At 46.0% G+C, this 24,931-nt stretch overlaps 1 protein-coding gene across 1 annotated transcript in view; it reads left to right on the top strand.

The window, feature by feature from the left end:
• The window catches only part of LOC126065432 (trithorax group protein osa-like), a 33,089-nt gene extending 9,817 nt beyond the window's left edge, over nucleotides 1-23,272 (top strand). Inside the window, exon 3 of the mRNA XM_049865464.1 lies at nucleotides 22,664-23,272. Coding sequence (XP_049721421.1) covers nucleotides 22,664-23,272 — 609 coding nt within the window. The remainder of the gene's footprint in view (nucleotides 1-22,663) is intronic.
• Nucleotides 23,273-24,931: the final 1,659 nt, after the last annotated feature.

A 24,931-nucleotide genomic window follows, 5' to 3' on the forward strand; every position in this document is an offset into this window, starting at 1 on the left:
TCGAGAAGGGGGCGGGGATTCTGTCCATGCAGCTTTGAGCTGGCATGTGCCTCCTGGGTTTGCAAGCACCTGAACGTTCTTTCTGGAGGACACAGGAGAAGTGGACAGCCCTCCCCGATGGCCCATTGTCCTCAGGAAACACAGAGCACCCTCAAGTTGCTGGGTGCTGTGAGCTTCGACTCAGTTGTGCTTGGGAGAGGCTGGTGGGGTGGGTCAGTGAGGCGGAGGAGGGCACTCCAGCCGCTGGAAGACTTTTAAGGCCTTTTCAATTCCCAGTCTAGTTCTTTGTTTTGTTTTCCATGTTCTCAGGTCAGCAGGAAGACGTTGGGGGACAGGCCCTCAGGTTAAGCATCGATATGGCTCCCACAAGCTGTGAGACTTTAAGCAGGTCCCCTCCCTCTCCTAACCTCAGTGTTCACTCCTGTTAAGAGAGGGGCCTCCAAGGGGTAGTCACATACTCCTCTGAAAACAGGCAGGTGCTCCAGGCCTGGGCTAGGGCTTCTTGCAAACAAATCCTCTGGGAGCAGCTAGAAGAAAGAGCCGCACACAAGCAGCCACACTGGCTTTGATGATGGCAGCAGAGTTGCTCATTTATGAAGAAAGTTTGGGAGCTGGGCCAAGTTCAGGTCCCGGGGTACATCAGGCTACTGAGGCGGGGGGCAGAGAGGTGAATGTGTGTGAGTGTGGCCCCATTATGCAGGTAGGCCTGGGTTTGCAGTCAGGAGTCAGGGCCCAGGGCCCAGGGCCCAGGGCTCAGAGCCAGAGTAGGAGAAGGAAAACAGGCTAAGGGAAGGCCTGAAGTAGAAAGGACTTGAGTGGGTCCTTCACAGCATCCCTCTCTGTTCCTCTGCACTGCCCGTTCCTCTGCACTGCCCCTTCCTCAGGAAGCAGCTTCTAGGGAGCCTGCGGCCCACCCAGGCCCACTGTTCCCTCCTGGATCCCTGGCCTACTCCACTGGGCCTGCAAGTTGCTGCCCACAGTGAGAGGCCCTGGCTGTAAGGACAGGTGCAAGCAGCACCATGCAGGCATTCCCCAAGTGTTTGCTTCAGGGCTTCAAACTGGTTCTTCCCGATTCACTCATGGCTGAGGAAGTGACACCAGAACAGACCCAAATTTTAAAAATATGGGCGGACTGGAACCATAACTGCAACAGGAAAAGCTATTAAGTTTCTATGCTAGAAGCTCAATCTCATTCTTAGAAAACAAGGGCAATGTATGTGTTGTTGAGCAGCCAAATCTCCTCCCCTTCAGCTTTTGCACAGAGTTGGAAACAGCAGTGCCCTGATCAAAGATGGCAGCCAACTGTACCTCTCTGAATGTGTGTTGCTCTTCTCAGTACTGGCAATAATCCAATCTCATTCATCAGGCTCCTGAAGGGGCTCACTATGCCTCTTCCGAATCTCCCATTCCAGGGCTTCAACCTGTAATTTTTCCCGTTCTGGGTATGGTTCCCGATCACCCAAATTAAAAAAAAATTGGTTTGTTTCAGTTTCACTTTGTCAGCCGTGACTGAACTGGTTTGAACTGGTTCAAAGCCCTGGTTTGCTCTGTGAAAAGCCATCTGAGCAGTTATCGCAAAGAAAGAGAATCAGTCTCAAAGTAATGAGTCCCCAGAAAAGTCCACATTCAGAAAGGGAGCTGCTGAAGAGAAGCTTGGCCAAAGACGAAGTAGATATTGGGTAGCTCCTTTCCTCAAGAGGATGTGGATGACAGACATGACCCTAGCCTCCCTGACAGCTCCTTGCCTGACCACCTGCTGGCCCAGCCACCTTTGGGAGAGAGCCGCTTCATATGGGGCCAGCTACATCATCCTCTGTGTTCTTGGCTGTTACGTTTCTTCATGTAAATTAATAATTGGTTCCAATTTTCTAAAAGAGAATTAGAAATCTCAAGATGCAATGATACTTGTCAAGAAATGGAAGGTGACCAATTGTCCCTAAGGAATGAAGGGTGCTGTTTCTAACTGCCAAGTCCTGGTGACTAGGAGCTGGTGCCTAGGCAGGAAAGACTGAGTCAGGGAACCTTCTGGGATGGAGGGGTGGGAGTGGTGGTCAGGGCCATGGTGAGCCCAGGGGATGGAAAAGCCAGTGGGGATGGAGTCATGGAGGGGCAGGATGCTAGAGTGGGAAAGTAAGACCCTTATATCAGGGTGCAGCTGTGCCAGCATGCCCTCCATCCCAATTCTGGGGACCCCACTACTCAGAGGCTGCTCTCTAAGCCTACAGGGCAGGTCTTCATAGATTCCCAGAGTCTGGATGGGACTTTCCCATTCACGGCAGAGCCACTTCATGCCCAGGAACCTCTCACCACAGGCCATGGGGCTGAGGAAGAAACCTGGGTGCATTCAATAATGCGTACCGCATGCAGTGTTATGAGGACAGCCGAACATGATCTGGCAAAATCCAAAACCCCACAGTCGGGTAGCTAAGCCATCATGCCCTGTCTCCTTGAATTACAATCAGATCATCTGCGGAGACCCAACATCTTTGGGCCAAGTTTCCACCCAAGGCCCATTTCAAATTGGCTCCATGGAACCTACTGTGGCCTGGGTGGGGCTCTCTTTAATAGGTCACCCTGTGGCTAAGAACTTTCTCGTCTCCTGGCCCCAGGCCCACCCTGTGCTAGAAAGGACAGGGAGCACGTGATGGTGACCATGAGGCCTTTGGGAGGGTTGTGCTGAGGAATATTAAAGGCCACTTAGGACCAGAAGTGCCTCGGACTTGGATTGACTGCGCCCTTGGAAAGGCCTCTTTTCTGGAGCAAGTGGGTCTTATGGCAAGGTCCCCAGTCATATGAGGGTAACAGCAGCAGCAGCCACTGTCCTCACAACAAAAAGTTACTTCACAGTTCACTAAGGACTTTGCCAGACATGTCTCCCTTAGTGTCCTCACACTCCAGGTTGTGGGCTCTACTTCTGGCCCCATTTAACAGTCAGGTGCTGATGGTCAGTGAGATGACCACAGTCACCTGATGGATGGCGCTGGCTCTGAGATTTGACCCTAGGTTTTCTAAGTCCAAGCCCATATGCTCTACACTTCCCTTTCTCCCTCCCCTACTGTACTGCGTGGGTTCAGACATCACCCAGGGCCTGGACTTAGCCGATGCCCAGGCCAAAGGCTCACATGCTTTGCTCCCCAGGCTCTCAGGGGCCTAAGCACTCAGACACCCTGCCTGGCCGGGATCCTGAGAAGGAACTGCCAGGGCAGTGGGTATGGAAGGCAGAAGACAAAGGAACAGCATCTTTAAAGTGCTCAAAGGCATACATGCCCCATAAAAGTATCTTTTAAAAATGAAGGCGAAACGAAGATATTTTCAGAAAATGAAACCTGAGAGGATTTGTTATTAGCTGACTTGCACAACAAGAAATGTTAAAGGAAATTCTTTAAATTGAAAGAAGATGATACCAGATGGAAACTCAGATCCAGACAAAGAAATGAAGAGTGCTAGAAAAGATAAATATGTGAATAAGTTCAAAGAATGCTGGTTTTCTCATTTTTAATTTAATTTAAAGGTGTAACTGTATGAAGCAAAAAAAAAAAAAGTGTGTTGTAGGGTTTACAACATGCAAAAGTAAAATATGACACAGTACAAAGATGGGAGGGGGCAATGGAAGTACACTGTTGTAAGGTTCTTAACATTATACATGAAATGACATGTTATTTGAAGGAAGACTGCAATAAGTTAAAGATGCATAATGTAAAGCCCAGAGCAACCACTAAGAAAAGAGTTGCATAGCTTATTAGCTAACATAGTAAGAAGAAAGAAAACTGAATACTAAAAATAATAGAAGGTAGAAAAAGAGGGAAAAAAGAACAAAAAACAGATGTGACAAAAAAATCAAATAGCAAAATCAGCGATTTAAGCCCAACCATATCAATAATTACATTAATTTAAAATGGCCTCAACACTCCAATTAAAAGTCAGAGATCATAAGACTAGATAAAAAAGCAAGACTAAATTATATGCTACCTACAATAAAACCCTTTAAAATATAAAGACATAGATGAAATACCAACAATATGCTTTTTATAAGAAACACACTTTAAAAGTACAAATGAGTTAGAAGTAAAAGTTTGGAAAAAGAAACACCAGGCAAACAGCAATCACAAGGAAGCTGGAGCAGCCTTATTAACATCAGAAAGTCAACTTGAGGACAGAGGGAAATTTCATAATGAGGAAAGGGCCAATTACTCGTGAAGATACAAAAGCCTGACTGTGTATGCACCTAATGATAGAGCTTGAAAGCACATGAAGCAAAAACTGCAGAAATGAAAGGAGAAATAGACAGATGCACAATTACAGCTGGAGATTTCAATACTCTTCTTCGGCAACTGAAAGATGAAGCAGACAAAATGAAGAAGGATTCAGAATGAATTTTCAAGTCTCCTTGGCCTATCTATCAACTTGATCTAATTGATCATTTATAGAACATTTACACCCTACAATGGCAAAATGCACATTCCTTCCAACAACACAGGAAACTTTCGGCAAGACAGACCATATGCTAGGTCACAGAGCAAGTCTTAATATATTTAATATGTTAAGTATGTTCTCTGATTACTACAGAATTAAATTAGAAAACAGTAACAAAAAGATATGTGGAAAATACCCAAACACAGGAAAATTAAACTACACACTGTTATGGATTGAACTGTGTTCCCCAAAAACATGTGTCACCTTGGCTAGGCCATGATTCCCAGCATTGTGTGATTATCCACCATTTTGTCATCTGATGTGATTCTTCTATGTGTTGTAAATCCTATCTCTATGATGTGAATAAGACAGGATTACAGGCAGTTATGTTAATAAGGCAGGACTCAATCTACAAGATTAGGTTGTGTCTTGAGTCAATCTCTTTTGAGATATAAAAGAGAGAAGCGAGCATAGAGATAGGGGAACCTCCTGAAGAACACAGAGCCAGGAAGGAAGTATGTCCTTTGGACCCAGGGTCGCTGAGCTGAGAAGCTTCTAGGACAGGGGAGGATTGATGAAGAGGATCTTCCCCCCCAGTCGACAGAGAAAGAAAGCCTTTCACTGGGGCTGGCACTGTGAATTTGGACTTCTAGCCTCCTGAACTGTGAGAGAATAAATTTCTCTTTGTTAAAGCCATCTCCTTGTGGTATTTCTGTTACAGCAGCACTAGATATCTAAGACAATAACCAACGGCTAACATATATATAACTCAGAAAGGATATTAGAAAATATTGAGATGAATGATAAAGATAATACAACATATCAAAATTTGTGGGATGCAGCTAAAGTGCTTGGAGGGAAATGCAGTTTCAAACACTTACTTTAGAAAAGAAGAAAGTTAAAAATCAATTAAGCTTCATGGTACAGCTTAAGAAGCTAGAAAAAGAAAAGCAAATTATACTCAAGGTGAGTAGAAGGAATAAAGAACAGAAATCAATGAAATAGAAAACAGAAAAACAGTAGAGAAAGTTAAAGAAACTGTAAGCTTCAAAACGCCTTTTTTTTTTTTTTTTGGAAAATTACCAATAAAATTGATAAACCTCTAGTTAGAATGATCAAGAAACAGAGAAAATAACAGGAATGAAATAAGCACATCACTACAGATCCTACGGACGGTAAAAGATATTAAAGGAATATTACTAAAAACCGAAGAGCCCTGGTGGTGCAGTGGTTAAGCATTTGGCTGCTAACCAAAAGGCAAGTAGTTGGAAGCCACCAGCCACTCTGTGGTGGAAAGAGATGGCAGTCTGCTTCTCTAAAGATTTACAGCTTTGGAAACTGTGCAAGGCAGTTCTACTCTGTCCTATAGGGGCACTATGAGTTGGAATTGACTCAGTGACAGTGGGTTTGGTTTGGTTTGGGTTATTATGAAAAACTATATGCCAATAAATTCAACTGAATGAACAAATTCCTTGAAATAAGAAATTACCAAAACAGACACAAGAAAATCATATTAAAAAAAAAAACCCTTTATAAAGAAACTGAATTTAAAATTAAAAACCTTTCTCTCAAAGAAAACTCAGATCAAGATGGCTGCACTGGTGAATTTAACCAAATATTAAGGAAGAAATAATACAATTCTTAAACAAACTTTGTCAGAAAATAGAAGAGGGGAAAATAATCAGCAAATCATGTGACCAGTATTAACCTGACACCACCACCAGACACAGACATTGCAAGAGAAGAAAGCTACAGCTCAAGATCATTTATGAATATAGATGTATAATTCCTTAACAAAATATTAGCAAATAGAATTTTCTAAAATATATAAAAAGGATAATGTATACACACACACACACATATAGAAATACATATAGAACCAAAACCAAACCGATTGCTGTCAAGTCAATTCCAACTCATAGTGACCCTATAGGATAGAGTAGAACTACACCTTAGGGCTTCCAAGGAGTGGCTGCTGGATTTGAATTGCCGACCTTTTGGTTAGCAGCCAAGCTCTTAACCACTGTGCAACCGGGACTCCATATATATAAAGCAGTATATCTATAAACACCATGTACAAGTGGGGTTTACCTCAGGAATGCAAGATTTAACATTGAAATCAATTCATATTATTCAATCATATTAATAGTATAAAGAAAAATATGATTAACTCAATAAACACTGAAATAGCATTTGACAAAATTGAACACCCATTCACGATAAAAATTCAGAAAACTAGGAAGAAAAAGAAACTTCCTCATCATTATAAAAGGTATCTATAAAAATCTTACAGCTACCGTTACACTTAATAACGAAAAACTGAACTCGTTTCCCTTAGACTGGGAACAGGGCAAGAATGTCTAGTCTCACTACTTCTATTCAGCAGTGTACTAGAGGTCCTAGCCAGTGCTATAAGGTAAGAAAATAAACAAAAAGCACATAGGCTTGAAAAGAGTAAGCTTAAAGTCTTTAGTTACAGACAACATGATCACATACATAGAAAATTCTAAGGAATCTAAAGAAAAGCATCTAGAATTTAGTAAGATTGTAGGTTACAAGGTCAATATACAAAAACCAATTGTATTTCTATAATACTATCAATGAACAATTGGAAAATAAAACTTAAAAATAATACCATTTACAACAGCATCAAAAAACAGTAAATACAGATAAATTTGATGGAATAGGTGCAAGACTACACAGCTGAGAAATCAAAGGCTTAAATGAAGAGATCTCTACCACGTTCACGGATTGGAGGTCTCAATATTGTTAATTCTCCACAAATTGATCTATAGATTCAATGCAATCCCAGTCAGTATTCCAGAAGACTTTTTTGTAGGACTTGATAAGCCAATTCTAAAATTTATATGGAAATGCAAAGGACCTAGGAATGCCAAAACAGTTTTAAAAAAGAACAAAGTTGGAAGACTTGCATGACCCGATTATCATGATTTGCTATAAAGCTATAAGGATCAAATAGTATAGTGTTGGTATAAGCACAGATTTAGATCAATAGAATCTAGGTAATAGTTCAGAAATAGACCTGCATATATGTGATCAACTACTTTCAACGGGCTGCAAAGGTAAGTCAGTTGGGGAAAAGCTACCTCTTAAAAAATAGTTCAGGAACAACTGAATATCCATACGGGAAAAAAATCTTAATAATTAGTTTAGACTGTACATGAAAATTAAATGGTTGATTTTTATAAGCCTAAATATAAAAGCTAAAAGTATAAAACATCTAGAAGAAAACAAAGCATTACCCTGAGGTAGGCAAAAATTTCTTAGAACACAAAAAGCACTAACCATAAAATAATTGATTTCATCAAAATTAAAATCTTTTGCTCTTAGAAAGATATCATTAGGAAAATAAAGGTAAATGACAAATTTTTCTTAATATATATCCCTGATAAAGAACTTGTAGTCAGAATATACAAAGAACTCTCAAAACTCAATAATAAAACAAACAACCTACCACCCCCACCAAAATGGGCAAAAGATTTTAACAGGAACTTTATAAAAAAAAAGATATATGAATGGCTAATAGGTATATAATAAGATGAATAACATCATTAATAATTAGAGAAATATAAATTAAAATCACAATGAGATACCTTTACATGCCCACCAGAATAGGTAAAATAAAAAAGGCTGACAATAACAAGAGTTGACAAGAATGTGGGGCAACTGAACTCTCATACACTGCTCGTAGGGATGTAAAATGGCACAACCACCTTGGAGAGCAATTCGGCAGCTTCTTATAAAGATAAATACACACTTACACCATGACCCACAATTCTATTCTTAGGTATTTACCTAAGAGAAATGAAAGTACAAGTCTAGAAAATTACATGCATTTTAAATGTCCATAGCAGTTTTGGAAACCCTGGCGGCACAGTTGTTAAGAGCTACGGCTGCTAACCAAAAGGTCGGCAGTTTGAATCCACCAAGCACTCCTTAGAAACCCTATGGGGCAGTTCTACTCTGTCCTATAGGGTCGCTATGAGTCAAAATCAACTCGATGCCAACAGCAGCTTTATTCATTATAGCCCCAAACTGGAAACAACCCAAATGCTCATGAAAAGGTGAATGAATAACTTGTGGTATTTACACTATGGAAAACCATTCATCAGTAAAAAGGAACGAATTGCTTATTCACATAGTAACATGGATCAATCTCAAAAACATCATGTTGAAAGAAAGAAACCACACACAAAAAATTACATACTATTTGATCCCATTTATATGAAATTTTAGAATGAGTGCAAAGTAAGTATACTACAGTGTAAAAATAAGATCAGTGTTTGTATGGGACCAGGTGTTGTTGCTGTTAGTTGCCACTGAGTCAGTTCTGACTCACGGCAAATCCACGTGTGCAGAGTAGAACTGCTCCATCGGGTTTTCAAGGCTGTGACCTTTCAGAAGCAGACTGCCAGGCCTGTCTTCCGAGAGGCCTCTGGGTGGGTTTGAACTACCAACCTCTTGGCTAGCAGTTGAGTCCTTATCCGTCTGTGTCACTCAGGGATTCCTGGCGCCAGGTATAGGGGGCATGAACTGCAAAGGGACCTGAGGAAATTTAGGGGATGGTGAAAATGTTCCATATCTTATTTGGGGTGGTGGTTACGCAGGTGTATGCATTTGTTAATACTCATGGAACAGTTAAAATCAGTTCATATTATTGTATTTAAATTATACTTCAATAAAGTTGATCTAAAAAGAAAAGCAGACAACCACATGTCAACCTAGTTCTAGTAATTTATCCTAGAGACTTGCAGATATAGATATGCCCAAAGATGAATGTATAATAAATGTTTATTTCAGTACTGTTTACAATAGGAAAAAGTCTTGGAAACATACTAAATGCCCCTCAAAAGAGGACTGGCTGTTTAAACTAGGATATATCCATACAACAGAATATATATAGCAAGGTTCCTGTGCAGAGAAGCTCCTCGACCAGGGGTAGATTGATGACAAGGACTTTCCTCCAGAGTCAACAGAGACAAAAAGCCTTCCCCTGGAGCTGACACCCTGAATTTGGACTTGTAGCCTACTAGACTGGGAGAGAATAAATTCCTCTTTGTTAAAGCCATCCACTTGTGGTATTTCTGTTATAGCAGCACGAGATAACTAAGACACCAAGCATGGTGTCCTTCTCCAGGGACTGGTCCCTGCTGATAACATGTCCAAAGTATGCATGATGAAAAATGCGTCTAAGGAGCATTCTGGCTGTACTTCTTTCCAAGACAGATTTGTTTGTTCTTCTGGTAGTCCATGGTATGTTCAATATTCTTTGCCAACACCATAATTCAAGGGCATCAATTCTTCTTCAGTCTTCCTTATTCATTGTCCAGCTTTTGCATGCATATAAGGTGACTGAAAATACCATGGTTTGGGTCAGGCGCACCTCAGTCCTTAAAGTGACATTTTTGCTTTTTAACATTTTAAAGAGATCTTTCGCAGCAGATTTGCCCAATGCAATACGCCGTTTGATTTCTTGACTGCTGCTTTCATGAGCGTTGATTGGTGAATTGTATGGTATATGAATTATACCTCAGTAAATCTATTTTTTAGAATAATGTATGTTCATCAGAAGACACCATAAATAAAATAAAATGATATGAAAATACAAACTAAAACCTAGGAGAAGATATTTGCAGCACATATAACTAACAAATAACCAGATCACATAAACAGGTCCTACAAATCCATAAGAAAAAAAAAAAAGCACCCAACAGAAAAATGCATTTCACATAAGAAGAGACATGTATAACCAATAAAGTTAAGAAAAATTCTCATACTCATTTGATATCAGGGAAATGCAAATAAGATCATACAGAAATACCATTTTATAGCCATTGTTAAACTTGCAAGAATATACGTTATAATACAAAGTGTTAGAATGATAATCAGAGGGAACTCGCCTACTGCCGATGGGAGGGTAAACTGGTACAAGCACTTTGGAAAACAATGTGATATCTTTCATAACTCAAAATTCACACACACCAAGATCCAGTAATCCCACTCCTAGGTATGACCAAGGCAAAATTCTGCAGATGTGACCTGGAGACATGCACAATAATATTCACAGCAGCAAAGTTCATTATTGCTAAGCACTAGAATCAGACCAAATGTCCAATCAACAGAAAGGAAAATGAATTTTGATATAGTCACAGAAAAGAATATTAGAAGCAGTAGCGATGAAGAGCAGTACCCAACAACGTGGATAGATCTTAGAAATAACATTGAATAAGTAAGTCCCAAAGATGCATACGGTGTTTTTTATTTGAGCTAAAAGAAAAAAACAAACAAACAAACCGTAATTCTCCAAACAAAGTTACATTAGTGATAAAAGTATATTTTTAAAAAGCAATTACATTATAAACACAAAATTTAGGGTGTGATACACTGGAGGGAAGGAGAAGAGTCATGGGATGGGAAGGGGAGAAACACATAGATACACGCAGGTTAGTGGCAATACTCTAGCTAGTTCTTGAGTAGGGAGGTACGTTCACTAATCATTGATTTATTTTTATGCTCTGTAGTTAATGTTCCTTATATGCACATATTCTCTTTTGCATGTGTCCTCTCATGGTGAGGATGGTGTACACTCTTGCTGAATGCATTTCTACATCCAGTATCATTATTTGTCTTATGTAAAGTCTCCTATGCAGTAAGGTGTGTGCCCTTTCAAAAGACTTTTCAATATTTAAGCCTCAACACATGGCAAACTTAAGTGGATCTTCCCCACATTAGGCTTTAACAAAATTACAATCAAATCTCACTCTTTAGCTTTAAAAAATAATACTAAAGATCATCTGCAAAAAATACATAGGTTATTTCACAGTAAAAAGCAAAGGTTTTAAAAAAAGTCACAGGTAAGAATAGCTCTGACATTTAAAAAGTAGAGTGATAAATCATAATTAGATGCCACTACATACCCATCAGAATGACTAGTATAAAAAAGACTGACAACACCAAATGTTGATGAGGATGTGGAACAACCTGAACTCTCCTACAGTGCTGGTGGGAGTATAAAATGATACAACCACTTTGAGGAACTATTTCTCAGTTTCTTACAAAAGGAAACATGACGTCTATCCTTTAACCTAGCCATTCCACTCCTAGGTACTAATCCAAATGTCAACAAAAAGACTTGTGCAAGAATGTTTATACAACTTTACTGTAATAGACAAAAGTTGGAAACAGCTCTGGTATAGAATGGATAGACTATGGTATATTCATACAATGAAATATTACTCAGCAATAAAAAAGAGCAAACTTCTGATACGCACAACACGGATGAACCTCAAAAATAAGCTGAAGGAAGTCTTGCATAGAAGAGTACATACTGTGTGATTCCATTTATATGAAATTCTAGAATAGGCAAAACTAATCTGCTGAAATAAATCAGAACAGTAGTAATCTCTGGGGTTGGGCGGCATAAAGAAACTCTCTAGGGTAATGAATACATCCTATATCTTGACAGAGTCTGGACTACACAGGTGTATGCATTTGTTAGAAATCAAATAATGGTACATTTAAGATTTGTGCAATTCACAAAGTGAAAATTTTACCTAAAAAGGTATATATAATGATACATACCTGCTGAAGTCTTTGGGGGTAATGTATACTGATGTCTACAATTTACCTTGGGATGCATTAAAAAAATAGGTTGGACTGACGGATGGATAGAGGGATGGATAAAAGGAAAGGTGACAAAGTAAATACAGTAAAACATTAATGGCAGAATCTAGGTGGTAGGTATATAGGTGCTGACTGTACAACTTACCTCTAGTTTTGAAAATTTTCATAATAAAATGTTGGGGAAAAGAAAAAAAATAGTGCTAAAGGAAGACACGATCTACAACAGAAAACACACTTTACAACTACAATAACCATATCAATGTGATTCAGAAGCAAGACTAGATGAAACTAACATGTGACAAAGAAGTCATAGACTGGCAAGAGACTAATAAGTCGATGAACAAAATTCAATCCCATTAGAAGTAAAAAATATGCCCATTAAATAATGAGACACCATTCCAACCCTCAAACAACACGTTTTAAAATGTTGTTAAATCCAGGTGGGCATCTGTAGTGAGACTAGAGGTTGGGTGTAAGTCCATTTACTACGGCTGTGTGGCCAGACAATTTCTGTCCTATTTCTGCATCTCAGCTCCCACACCTGTAAAATGGGGGAAGGGAGCCTAAAACCACCTGGTGCTCAGGGTGAAAGAGATTAAAGGGGTTGACAGAGATCAGGTGTGCCCATAGGTGTATGACACAGGTTCTCAACACACTGTAGCCATTGTTATTTGTGGTTACTCTGGGTAATAGAATTACAGGTAATTTTTATTTTCTTCTAAATGCTTTTCTCTACCCATGCTCTACAATGAGCATGAATTATCTCTGCATTCAGAAAAAAAGTGTCAAAAATTATTTTAGCAGCCAACAGCAATGATTCTGGACTATATCCTCTAACCTCTCTCTCTAGCAGTGCATGCTGGAACATGTGATGACTGTGTGCTTCCAGGCCTCAGTTTCCTCATCTGTACATTAGGGGTTGGGAAAATTGTTTCTAGGTCTCTGGGTGGCTCAAACAGTTTGCACTCGATTATTAACCTAGAGGTTGGCAGTTTGAACACACCCAGCGGTGCTATGCAAGAAAGGCCTGGTGATGTGTGCCCATAAAGATTACAGCCAAGAAAACCCTATGGAGCAGTTCTACTCTGTAACTCCTGAGGTCGCCACATGTTGGAACTGACTCATGGCAGTGGGCAAATCATCCCTAAAATCCCATCCAACTCTGACATCCTGAGATTCTGTGGTTGCATGGTTTTACTTCGTGTAGGTAGCTGAGTCGTTCTCAGTGTAAGAGCTCTCACATCAACACCTTCCTGATTTGGACTTTGAAAAACATGAGGGAAAACCATGAGTGTGAGGCCATATTTCCCATGACCAAACCCAAACACGTTGCCATTGAGTCAATTCCGATTCATAGTGACCCTTTAGGACAGAGCAGAACTGCCCCATAAAGTTTCCAAGGGCAGCAAGAGCTAAATCAAGCCAACGGCCACTTGAGAAAGCTCCAAACTCTCAATATGTTAATTCATGGGAGAAACTCTTGGAAAACAGCTTCAGCTGCTACAGTGGGTGGTCAGCTCTAGCTCTGCCTGCAGAATGCCACTGCCTGAGAACCCTCACCAGGTGCCATCTCTCACCCTTCTATTCCCCCCTGCCAGGAGCATCTGCTACCTGGGAGGGGACATCATGACTGTGATCAAGAGAGAGCCTGGCACTTCCAATTAACTTGGCATGTCCAAACAGCCGTGCCTGCTGTTAGCAGCAGTTATCCGGATGCAGTCACTTTGATTACAGTTCCTCACAATAGAAACGACAGCCCTTCCTCAGCCCAAGCTGGCAAGAAGGCCCTGCTGGTCAGGATAGGGGCAAGGGCAAAGGCCCCATACCAGGGCCTTTAATGGTCTACTGGCACCATCTTAAAATTCTTCATTTTGGAACAAGGTGCCCCACACTTTCTTTCTGCACTAGCCCCCAAAAGTTATGCAGCTAGTCCTGCTAGGGATGACAGTTTCAGGGACCACTTCTCCAAACCCCACCCACCAAGGAAACAGGATCAGTTCAGGAGCCCAAGAAGTCTTACGTGGCTTAGGCTCTGGCCAGGCACAATATAAACCAAGTCCATTTATGATGCACCCTTCTGGGTTTCCACAAAGGGCAGGAAAAGATACAGCTGACGATCCACAGAAGGGTGGCCACTAATAATAACCAAACTTGTGGGGGAAAATGCATCCTTTTTGGCTTGTCCAATGCAAGTTAAAACACGAAAGAGGCAGTTTCATGCTATTCAAAGACTTCCCTGATGGAGGTGTAATGCAGGGGGCCCTTTGAGTGCTCCAAACTGGATCATTCTGCCTGGGTAGTGAGGCACCACTGAGGGCAGCCTTTGCACCCTTTGACTCAGCAATCGCACTCTTGGGAATTTGCCCAGAAGTGAACTCAAAAGAAAAAATTTCACATGCCAATGATATCCAGGACAGCAGTTTAGCTGTAGTGACAATCCGGGAAGGACCTAAATGTCTGACAGAGGGAAAAGGCACTCAACAGGTAAATACTAAGCCTGCAGTAATGTGAGAAAGTGCTTACGATGTATAAAACCAAACCAAACCCATTTCTGTCGAGTTGATTCTGACTCATAGTGACCCTACAGAACTGCCCCATACGGTTTCTAAGGAATGGCTGGTGGATTCGAACTGCTGACCTTTTGGTTAGCAGCCATAGCTCTCTGTAGCTCTTAACCACTGCACCACCAGGGCTCCCTTGATGTATAGCCATGTGGAAATGGCATGTATTTTGTATCTCAACGAAGCAGAAAGGATGTTCACATAAAGGAAAAATACGGCCCACAAATAGAGATCTAAAACAGTGACATGAGAGGTAACGGAGCTGTGGGAATGCATTATCTTGACCATCTGGAATTGTTGCGTTAACAGTAAATAGATCTTAAACAGATAAATGCAGGGGCGCAGAGGACTGGCCAGGCTGAACCTAGAGAATCTGGCCAAGAACAATGAGTGCGTGTGGAGGGGGTGTGGGGATGAGGAGGGGGTTCCGCCAGGCAGATGAGCAGCACCCAAATGGTGAACCAGCTGAGAGTCATGCTCCAGGGGTCCCATCCGCCACTCATACAAACCGTGCTGCTTCCAATGTAAAAATATCCCCGGGCGGAGGGGTGTACCCAGTGGACCAGCTGTCAGTTCTATCCCCAGGAAAAACAGCATTGGTCCTCTAACCAGCTCCCACCTACACCCACAAGGACGCTGGGCATGCCAGGCTGGGGTGTGGGTAGTTCAAGGGCACTGCCCAGGTAGGTTTCCATCCAAGTTCGTGGCCTCCTTCCGCCTCACCACATCGCCCAGTCTGAGCAGCTGCTATTTCTCAGGATGTGAGTCAGGAGTCGTTATTTCACACACACGTCAGAAGGAACAGGACATAAAAGGAAATTTATCTTTGGCAGTCCAAAACCCAGGACTTCATCTTTATTCATATTGTTCATCTATTTGCTCAGATGCTGCCGCCAATCTGAGCTGACTGGTACTTTACAGGAAAACCAGGCGGCAGAGCAAGGAATCGAATCTGCAAGGGGCAGAGCCGTGGCTCCAGATGAGGCTCCTTAGAAGGTCACTTGGAGCTGGAGGAAGATGCTTATCGTGCAAGCCCCTCAGACCCGGGCAGAGGGCCGCAGTGCTCCAGCTAGGCCCATGCAGCCCGACACAGGCTGTCCCTCTCTCCACTCTGGCTCTGAGGCTCCGCCTTCTCACTTCATTGGCCACCCTGAGGACTCCCCACCCCACCTCCCAGGGCCTCTCCAAGTCCTGCTCCCACTTTGGCCTGGGCCAGGGTCCCTTGAAGGTCACCTGTCTCACCTAGCACCTAGGCAGCCCTCTCTCCCTGTGCCCGGGGGTGACAGAGGTCCATGTGTTATCCTCATGGCTGGCCAAACATTGCTCCTGATAAATGCTTACATTAACAGGGCTGTTGTACATGGTTGTGCAGGCTGTATACTGCACAACCCTAGGGGGCGCCATTCATACCACAGAGTGCAAATTTGTGTTTTCACTTTAATACCTTCCCAAGCAAATGGATAAAAAGAATATCATTCTAACAAAGTGAGCATATCACAATAGTTTCAGGATCAAGGAAGTTAAGGGGGCTCTTTTCTCATTTGTACAAGGTGCCTCTTGGGTCAATCACCTGTAAATGGCAAGTGAACCAGCTTCCCAGAGAGTGCTCTGCATTTCCTAGGCCCCTTGGGGCCACCAATGGCAACAGAGCCCTGGGAGACGCAGCCTGTCATTTCCAAACTGCCCACCTCCCTTGCTGGGCATGCTTCTGCTAGCCAGAAGGGGCCAATGCTGGGCCACAAGTGGTGCCCTTCCCTCTTGCACCCAAGGCAGGGGTTATTCCTGGTCAAGACCCTCTTTTCCCTGAGCCCTCCCAACCACAGCAGAGCATCCACTCATCACCCAGGGGCTTAAAGCTGGCAGGAGACATGAAGGCTACCTCCCAGGTATGTTTTGGCATATCCAACCTGGACCACCAGGTGAAGCCTTCCAGACTCTGCACACTCCATTCCCTGGCCTGCTGGCCTGCCCCAGGACACTTAAACCATGTGCACGCTTGGTGCCCACAAATGCTGCTGCTACAACCTGGGATGCCGTTGCACACAATCTGGCCCATCCTCACCCTCTTAACTCCCTGCCACCCCTCCCTCTCTGCCTGCAGACAGTGCCTTCCCTCAGAGCTCAGGGACTCATGTGGGTCTCAGACTTTGTAAATATTTTCCAATCTTTTCTACATGCCACGACTGGCACCTCTTGGCTCTAAGCTTGGGCAGCCAGGACCGTGCCCCGTCCTCTGTTCCTTGCTGGAGGAAGCACTGGTGTGGGGTACCAGGTTCCCGTAGCCCAGTCCCTCTGGGCTGGCCTTTATCACCAGGCTGTGGACACTGTGCCCATACAGCTGTGGGACAGATGTCAGCATAGAGTAAATGACTGACAGACACCATTGGCCAGATTCTCTGCTTAACAGAAGACAATTTTTTTGTCTTCTCATCATTTACTGTTCTTCATTCTGACTTAGAGGGACTGAATCATCTGACACTCCCCCCTGGTATTTAGCCTTTTTCTAGCAACAAGGGTTCCCCCCAGGCCCCAATACTCTACATAGCCCAGGCTCTGCGGGTCTACTCCAGTGAGCCCCCAGCCCTGCCCACCATGGCCTCTGTTCAGGCCAGGCCTCTCGTAAGCCCAGCAGGTTTTCACTCCAGAGCCTTCTCCACTGGCCTTCCTGTGCCCCTTGACCCTCCAATTCAACAACATGTGGTAAGGCTGGCTATGTGGTCTCTGGTCTCACTTCCGCTCCTGGTTAAGCCGTAGGGTCCTGGGAAAGTTACCTCTCCTCCTCGGGCATCAACTTCCCCATCTGCATAATGATGGGGCCAATGGTCATCTCACTTGCTACCTCTAATTTTGCGCCTTCCCTTGGGCTTCACAGCCTCCCTCATCTCAAGTTCCACTGCAGCCTCGATCCCTAGATGAGGAAGTTTGGGGCTCCTCCCCTGCATTACCCTTGGGTCTCATCTGGCTCCAACGTCTGGGCTTGTACCAGGTATGCAGTCCCATGGCTGCCTCAGCTGGCTGGCTCCTCAAAACCACCTTTCCCTGCCTCTGCGCAACTTACAGCAGTAAAATATTGCCACCCCAGTTGGCTTGCTTGTAAAACAATGTTCACACGTACAAGGAGCCATACTTACACTGGGAGGGATCCAAAAATAATAAGGATAATAAGCCCCTACCACGTACCAGGAAGGGGCTGGGGGTCTTCATATGTATTACTGCCATCAGGTTAATTTATCAGATAGAATTGTCACCACACCCATTCTATAGGTACGCCAACATAGGTTCAAGAGGTGACGTGTCTGAGAGACTGTACCACTTCCACGCATTTCATCAAGTACTAGTGACCACTAATGAGGCCAAATATCTTCCCCTGGGTGTGAGGGGGACATAAACAGGGTCACTGCCACCCTGGAGCCTCCTTTCCATAAGCCACCTCCCCTCCAGAGCAGGCAGAGCTGTGCCCTCCTCGCCATCCCTGACCTCATGCCCCTTCTTGCCCACGCCCTTTCTGGTCCAATAGTCCATAACCTGTAGAGCCCACTCCCACCTCTTGCCTGTCAGTGGGTTGACACCTTGCTCAAGTCCAACCAAGCACTGCCTATCCCTATCCTCCACCTGCCCACCCCTCTATCTGCGGAGACCCAGCTGGTGGTCACCTCCTCCAGTAAACTCTTCATATTCCCCAGGATCACCTAACAGCCACCCACAGCTTCCCTGGTTGTTCCAGGGGAGCCATGAACCATAGCTGGTCTTGAAGGGAGCAGGCAGGGGAGAGGAAGGAGTCATCCATCACTCTAATTCCTGAGTCACGCAAGTTACCTGGTGGACCAAGAGAAGCCTCAGAGAAGAAGAGCAGCTGAGAACCCCAGGTGGAGGAGAAAATCCCTGCCAAGGACTTTACTTGCTACTCAGTCTTAGGCGATCCTTCCCTCCATGGGGGACACTATAGACACAGGTCCGACTCTGGGAGCTCACAGCCCCATAGAAGGGAAAGACTGCATTCAAACCACCTGGTTCTACTGCCAAAGGGAGTCCAAGGAGAGGTCCTAGGTGAGGGGTTGCCTTCAGCTTCAGCGGGAAATGGCTTTAGGAGGAAGTAAAATTGGAAATAAACTTACATGGATAAATTTGATTAAAATGCAAGGGGTGGGCAGAGACCGTGGGCTGGAGTGGACAGGGTGGTGCAGCTGGGCTAGGCAGGCTGGGCTGCCAGCCAGAAAAGAACCAGGTGTTATCCCTGGCCCTGGAGGTCACTCCGCACCCATGGGAACAGTTATTAGAGCAGAAAGCCGGCCCCTCACTACAGGCCTTCGTCCTTCCTCCCAAGGACCTTGGCAGGTGCCAAATGTAGAGAACACATGAGCAGACACCTCGGCAAGCCTTCCCCAAAATGGCCTCACTATGACTTTAGAAGGACCCTCTTTGCTACATCAATCCCCAGCTGGTGTCCCGTGAAGTTCCTTCACTGAGAAAGGTACCTGTCCTAGGCCTCAAAGATGGGAAAAGACCTCATCAAAACCAGAAGTCCTCAAACATCCAAGTCCCTGGCACCTTGCAGCCACACAAAGGCCACTAATGAGGCCAAATACCACGGGGCTGGGAGTCTGCATAGACACCTACCTGCCTGAGCTAGTGCTCAGGTCAGCTGCCATCACCCTGATCCCTGGCACCCTCTTGTTTCTGTGCCACGCATGGTTCAGCTCTCCACACTGGGCAATGTGTGGCCAATCAGAGCTGGGCATGGAGGACGGAGGCTGGTTTTCGGGCATGCACAGGCTCTTTGGGGCCTCAGATGAGTAAGGGGCAGCCTCAGCAGCGCAACGGGCAGGGCCTGCCTGAGGCCGCCTGATTCCTGATAGCTATGTGTATCCATCTCACCAAGGCAAGGGTGCCTGCCTATGTCCTGTTCTTTGAGAGCTTCACATTCCAACTAGAAAAGGTGTCAGAGTCTACTGCACCTGTGTACACATGCCCCGCCGCCCAAACACACACGTGTACACACAGAGAGGCAAGGGGGTGAAAGCAGCACTGACAATACCCTGAAGGGGCCTTTCCCTAGTTGTGGTGTGCCAGGCTCTGTTTGAAGCACAGAGATGAAGACCAGATAAATAAACAGACTGATTCATAGGATAAAAACCAAAGACCCAACCCGTGGCCGTTGAGTCGATTCTGATTTATAGCTACCCTATAGGACAGAGCAGAACTGCCCCATGGAGTTTCCCAGGCTGTAATCTTTACAGAAGCAGACTGCCACATCTTTCTCCCAAGGAGCGAGGAACGGCTGGTGAGCTCGAACCACCAAGCTTTTGGTTAGCAGAGTGTTTAACCACAGTGCCACCAGGGCTCCCTACTGATGGTATAGACGTGTTATCTCATTGCAGTCTCCCACAACTTTGCCAGGCAAGAAGGTTTAATGCCATCTTTTAGATGAGGAAACTGAGGAGCAAACAGGCTAAGAAGCCAGCTGAATGCCAAGCAAGCAGTGGGGTGGGGTTTGAACCTTCCACCCTCCACTGAGAAGAAGTCTCCTGCCAAGGGGCTCCTGGGGCTCCTTTACACGTGGCCAGGCTGGGGAGCAGAGTGGAGGCCAGCCCTTTTTCTGGAGCCGCTCTTAATCTACTCCTCCCCTCCTTTATGGAGGGGGGGCACAACTGAGGCTCACAGACGGGGCAGGGATTTACCCAGGGTTGCACGGGCCCGGTAGCAAAGAGTCAGGACAAGAACCTAGTATCCCGATGCTCAGGCTACACCGTGGGACCCTCCAGTGTAATGGCCACATGATGAACCTCCACAAGTCCAGGTGCTGTCCTGCCACTGAAATGCATCATCACTTGGACTTCCAGAGCCCGGAAACAGGTCACCAAGCCCAGCTTCCCCTTCAACTTGCACAAAGATGGGCCCAGGTGTGTGATGCATTTTCACTGCGAATCTAGAAAAATGGGGAAATTTGTCCAGAGTGACCCCTCATTTCAATACCTTCAATGTGTCTGAAAGGTGGATGCCAGTCCCACCCCACTTACATGTTGGGGGCAAAGGTCCTGTGCCTGAGCCTGCCACAAGACACAGTGTGAGGGAGCCAGGAAATGCTCACCACTCCCCCCAAAGTTGATCCATCCCAAGCCTCCTGCAGGCCCTGTGTCAGCCTCTCTCATGCTTTCTCTTCCCAGACAAGGCAGCGACCTCAAGCTGATACTCAGACACACTACCCTGCCTGCAGGAAGGTTCTATTTGAACACACAGTGGTTTCTGGTTTCTCTTGAAACCCTGGAAGTTCTGGCCTTGTTAGGCCCCCATTCACAGGCCCTGAGGGATACACACCCTCCCCAACATTCCCCTGAGGCCTCCCCACACTGAGGCTGGTGCTTCATCTCCTTCCGCTGCACGACAAGCTCTGCTCCAGGCTGACCTCCAACCTCCTGAGCCTCAGTTTCCTCATCCTCTGACACACGGTGTGTGCACAGTGAGACTCTGACAGGGTGAGAAGGCCCAGCCTGGAGGAGTCATTCTTGGGGTGCAGACACACCCGAGCTGCCAGACCAAGGCAAGCGCCCCACCCACAGCCAGGCAGAAAGCAAGCGAAGGTGAGAACTAACTTTGCGGCAGGTCTTCCAGAGAAGTGCAGTCAAGAAAACCGTCAGGGGGCCCATGGAAGAAAAACCTTTTGACCTCTCTCTGATACATATTTTACTTTTTTTTTTTTTTAACTAAATCCAAAATTCCCCCTAGAATGAATCTATCAAAATTGACAACAGAAACATCATTAGAACTTTGCATAAACAACATAACTGCTTTATAAATGACACTAGACGTAAAACAAAAACTGGAATTCAGCCTAATCCTCTAAAAGCAGAAAACATTCTTAGGACAAAACTCACTTTAAGTTTCCTTAAAGGATTCTTAAGATAGAGCCATGGTATCAGATCCTAATGAAATAAAATTCAAATGTTTACAAGCGAAAACGCTTTTAAGATTTCAGGTGATGTTTTCAGGGGAACTCTGGTTAAATGTGCCATCAGGGGCTGCGACTTCAGAGCTGTCTGGGCTGCGCTGGGCCCTGTGGAGCAGGGGAAGCACTTTAATAACAAGGTTTACTACAGATCAGAGGGTGTTCGTTTCTGACAGGCACTGTTTCTTGTAAGTTTGTGTTAAATGAATTAACTGCCTCATCTGTTTTGGAAGATGTACAGCCAGAATGCTCCTTAGAAGTGAGGATGGTGAGATTTTGTCTCACGTACTTTGGGCATGTTGTCAGGGGGGACCAGTCCCTAGAGAAGGACATCATGCTTGGTAGAGGGTCAGTGAGAAAGAGGAAGACCCTCAGTGAGGTGGACTGACACAGTCGCTGCAATAATGGGTTCAAGCATAACAACAATTATGAGGTTGGCGCAGGACCGGGCAGTGTGTCATTCTGTTGTTGGTAGGGTCACTATGAGTTGGAATCAACTTGACAGTACCTCACCACAACAACATATGTTAAGTCTACAAGGTCAAAGAGGGATAATTTTCACCCAGAAACACGCATCAATATAAATTCTGCAAGTCTCACTCACAGATAATCTGCAATGAAGGTGTCAAGCCTCAGGAAGGACGAGGAGGCAGAAGCTTCCCCCAAAGCTTCCAGTCCATAGCCCCAGCGCTCACACATCCCAGGGCGGTCATCAGGATGCGATACTTTGGGGGCAGCATCCTCAGGGCGGGCCTGGCTCAAACCCAGGCCGCCGCTGGCAGTGATTGCCCTGACCTGTCAAGGACTGCTCAAAGACCGGGGGCTGGGGGTGGGGGTGGGGGGTGGGAGGTGCTGGAGATGCACTGAGCAAAGCTGACCTCGCAGATGGTCCCAAGCCAGACCCAGGTCTCCGTGGCAATTCTGCTCCGGGGGGGCGGGGGGAGGGGGGGTTGCGGGCCCCACGCAGACACTGGGGATGGGGAGAGGGGTAGGTGGGAGGCTTAAACACGGACCATCGCTTCCCCCTTCTTTCCAAAAACCTCTGGATTAGATGTTTCTCTTTGCAGAAGTGAACTGCAGACAGACACCTTTCTAACTGCAGCCCCCTCCCCAAAATGACCCTCCCGGGGAGGCCGGAGCGCACGCCGCAGCAGGCGTGTGCGGGCGGGGACAGGAGTTCCCCGAGGCTCCCCACGCGCCCCACGCCGCGAGGCAACGACATCAGAGGCTTCCTGGACTGAGCATGCAGCAAGCCCGGCGCGGGCGGAGGCGGGAGCCGGGCGGCACTAACCCTTCTTATATTTATTCAGGCAGCCAGAGCTGCAGAAGGAGCGCACGGAGGCCGTCTCCCAGCATCCGCGTCCCTTCATCCCCGCGGCGGGGCGGCCTCCCGGCCGCCGGAGGCTACATGGCGCCAGGCCTGGGGGACTCGCCCGGACGCGCGCACAGGCCGGCGCGCACAGCTCGGCGGGCTGCCCGGCGGCGGCGGCAGCGACAGGCGCTCGCGGGTCCCAGCCGCGCGTTACCACAATGCACCACTGCCGCCCGCCGCCGCCGGTGCACGAGCCCGTTAACCCCGTGGGCGCCGCGGGAGCCGGGCGCGAGCGGCCACGCACCGCCCCCTGCTCCTCCCCCGGGAGCGCGGCCACGGACTGTGCGACTCCCCCCCCACCCCCAGGCTCCGGGAACCCTGGCAGAGCTTCCCATTTAAACGTCACTTTTTAAAGCAAAAATCCAAGCGAAGAGTCCCCCCCCCCCCCCCGCTCCCCGCAGCCGGCGCAGCGTGGCTTTATTTTAAAGGGAAGGATGCCCTTGAGAGCCTAGGGGCACGTGGGAAAGTGGGGTGGCCCGGGGCCTGACGGTGAGTCCAGGAAATCGGGGGCACCTCTGAGACCAAGTCACCCTCTGACACTGCTGTGGCGGCTGGTGCACCTGTGTCACCCGTCCAGCGTCCCGTGGAAGGCAACAGGCAAGGCCCCAGGGGACTGAGGGGCACTGGGGACAAACGTCTTTCTCTGCCCCAGACTTGCTTGTCTAACTGCCTGCAGGACTTCTCCGTGGGATGTCTGAATCTGCGACTGCCAGAATCTAAGCTCCTGATGCCTCCCTCACACTGTCCCCACCACTCGCCGGCCCTGTTACCCCACCTTGTTACGGGCAGTTCTATCCTCCCAGTGCCTGGGCCAGAAACCTGGGAGTCCTCCTTGACTGTGCTGTTTCCTCCACCCACATCGAGCTCCTCAGCACATTTTGAAAGTTCTCCCCTCAGAATACAACCAGAATCCCATGCCTTCTCACACCCCCACTGCTGACACCAGGCCTGACACATCTTATGGATTCTCACAAAGCCTCCCAGTGGGCTTGCCTGCTTCCGCTTTTGCCTCCCACAGTCTACACTCAATATAAAAGCCCCAGAGATCCTCTTCCAATGTACATCAGACCTGTCACTCTTGGCTCAGTAGTCTGAGCCACACGCAGCACCCACAAGCAGGCCCCTAGGAGGTTTATGACCTCATCCATTCTCCTCCCCTCTCTTCCTCTGCTTGAACACACAGTAGCTACTGGCAGCCCCAGACCCAGCACCACGCCTCAGCCTGCCCCATGGACTAGAGACTCAGCCCTGGGGGTGGGTTGGAGCCACAGTTCCATCCTCAACAGAGCTCTCTACCCAACACCTCACAGCAGCTCTGTCAACAAGATTTTTCAAATGTAATTTATTGAAACTGACTCAATTTTCACCAACTTACAGGTTTTCATATACAGAAGGGAGACCCTGTTACATGTAACAGACTCAGGGAAGGTGGTGCTGGGCCCCCGGCATTTGAAGTAACTGAGTACTTCTTTCATCTAGAGAATTCTTAGCAATTGTGTTAGATTCATTGGCTCAGGGAGTATACACCATTGTCTTAGTTATCTAATGCTGCTGTAACAGAAATACCACAAGTGGGTGGCTTTAACAAAGAGAAATTTAGAAGTCCAAACTCAGGTTGCCAGCTCCAGGGGAAGGCTTTCTCTTTCTGTCCGTTCTGGGGAATGGTCCTTGTCATCAGTCTTCCCCTCATCTAGGAGCTCCTCAGCACAGGGACTCTGGGTCCAAAGGATGCACTGTTTTCCTGGCTCTTGTTTCTTGGTGGTATGAGGTCCCCATAACTCTATGCTCGCTTCTTTCTTTTATATCTCAAAAGAGACTGGCCCAAGACACAACCTAATCTTGTAGTTTGAGCCCTGGCTATTTACATAACTGCCTCTAATTCTATCTCATTAACATCACAGAGATAGGATTTATAACACATAGGAAAATCACATCAGATGACAAAATGTTGGACAATCACACAATACTGGGAATCATGGCCTAGCCAAGTTGATAGAT

Source organism: Elephas maximus, chromosome 22 (assembly GCF_024166365.1).
Source record: "Elephas maximus indicus isolate mEleMax1 chromosome 22, mEleMax1 primary haplotype, whole genome shotgun sequence".
NCBI classification, from domain to species: domain Eukaryota; kingdom Metazoa; phylum Chordata; class Mammalia; order Proboscidea; family Elephantidae; genus Elephas; species Elephas maximus.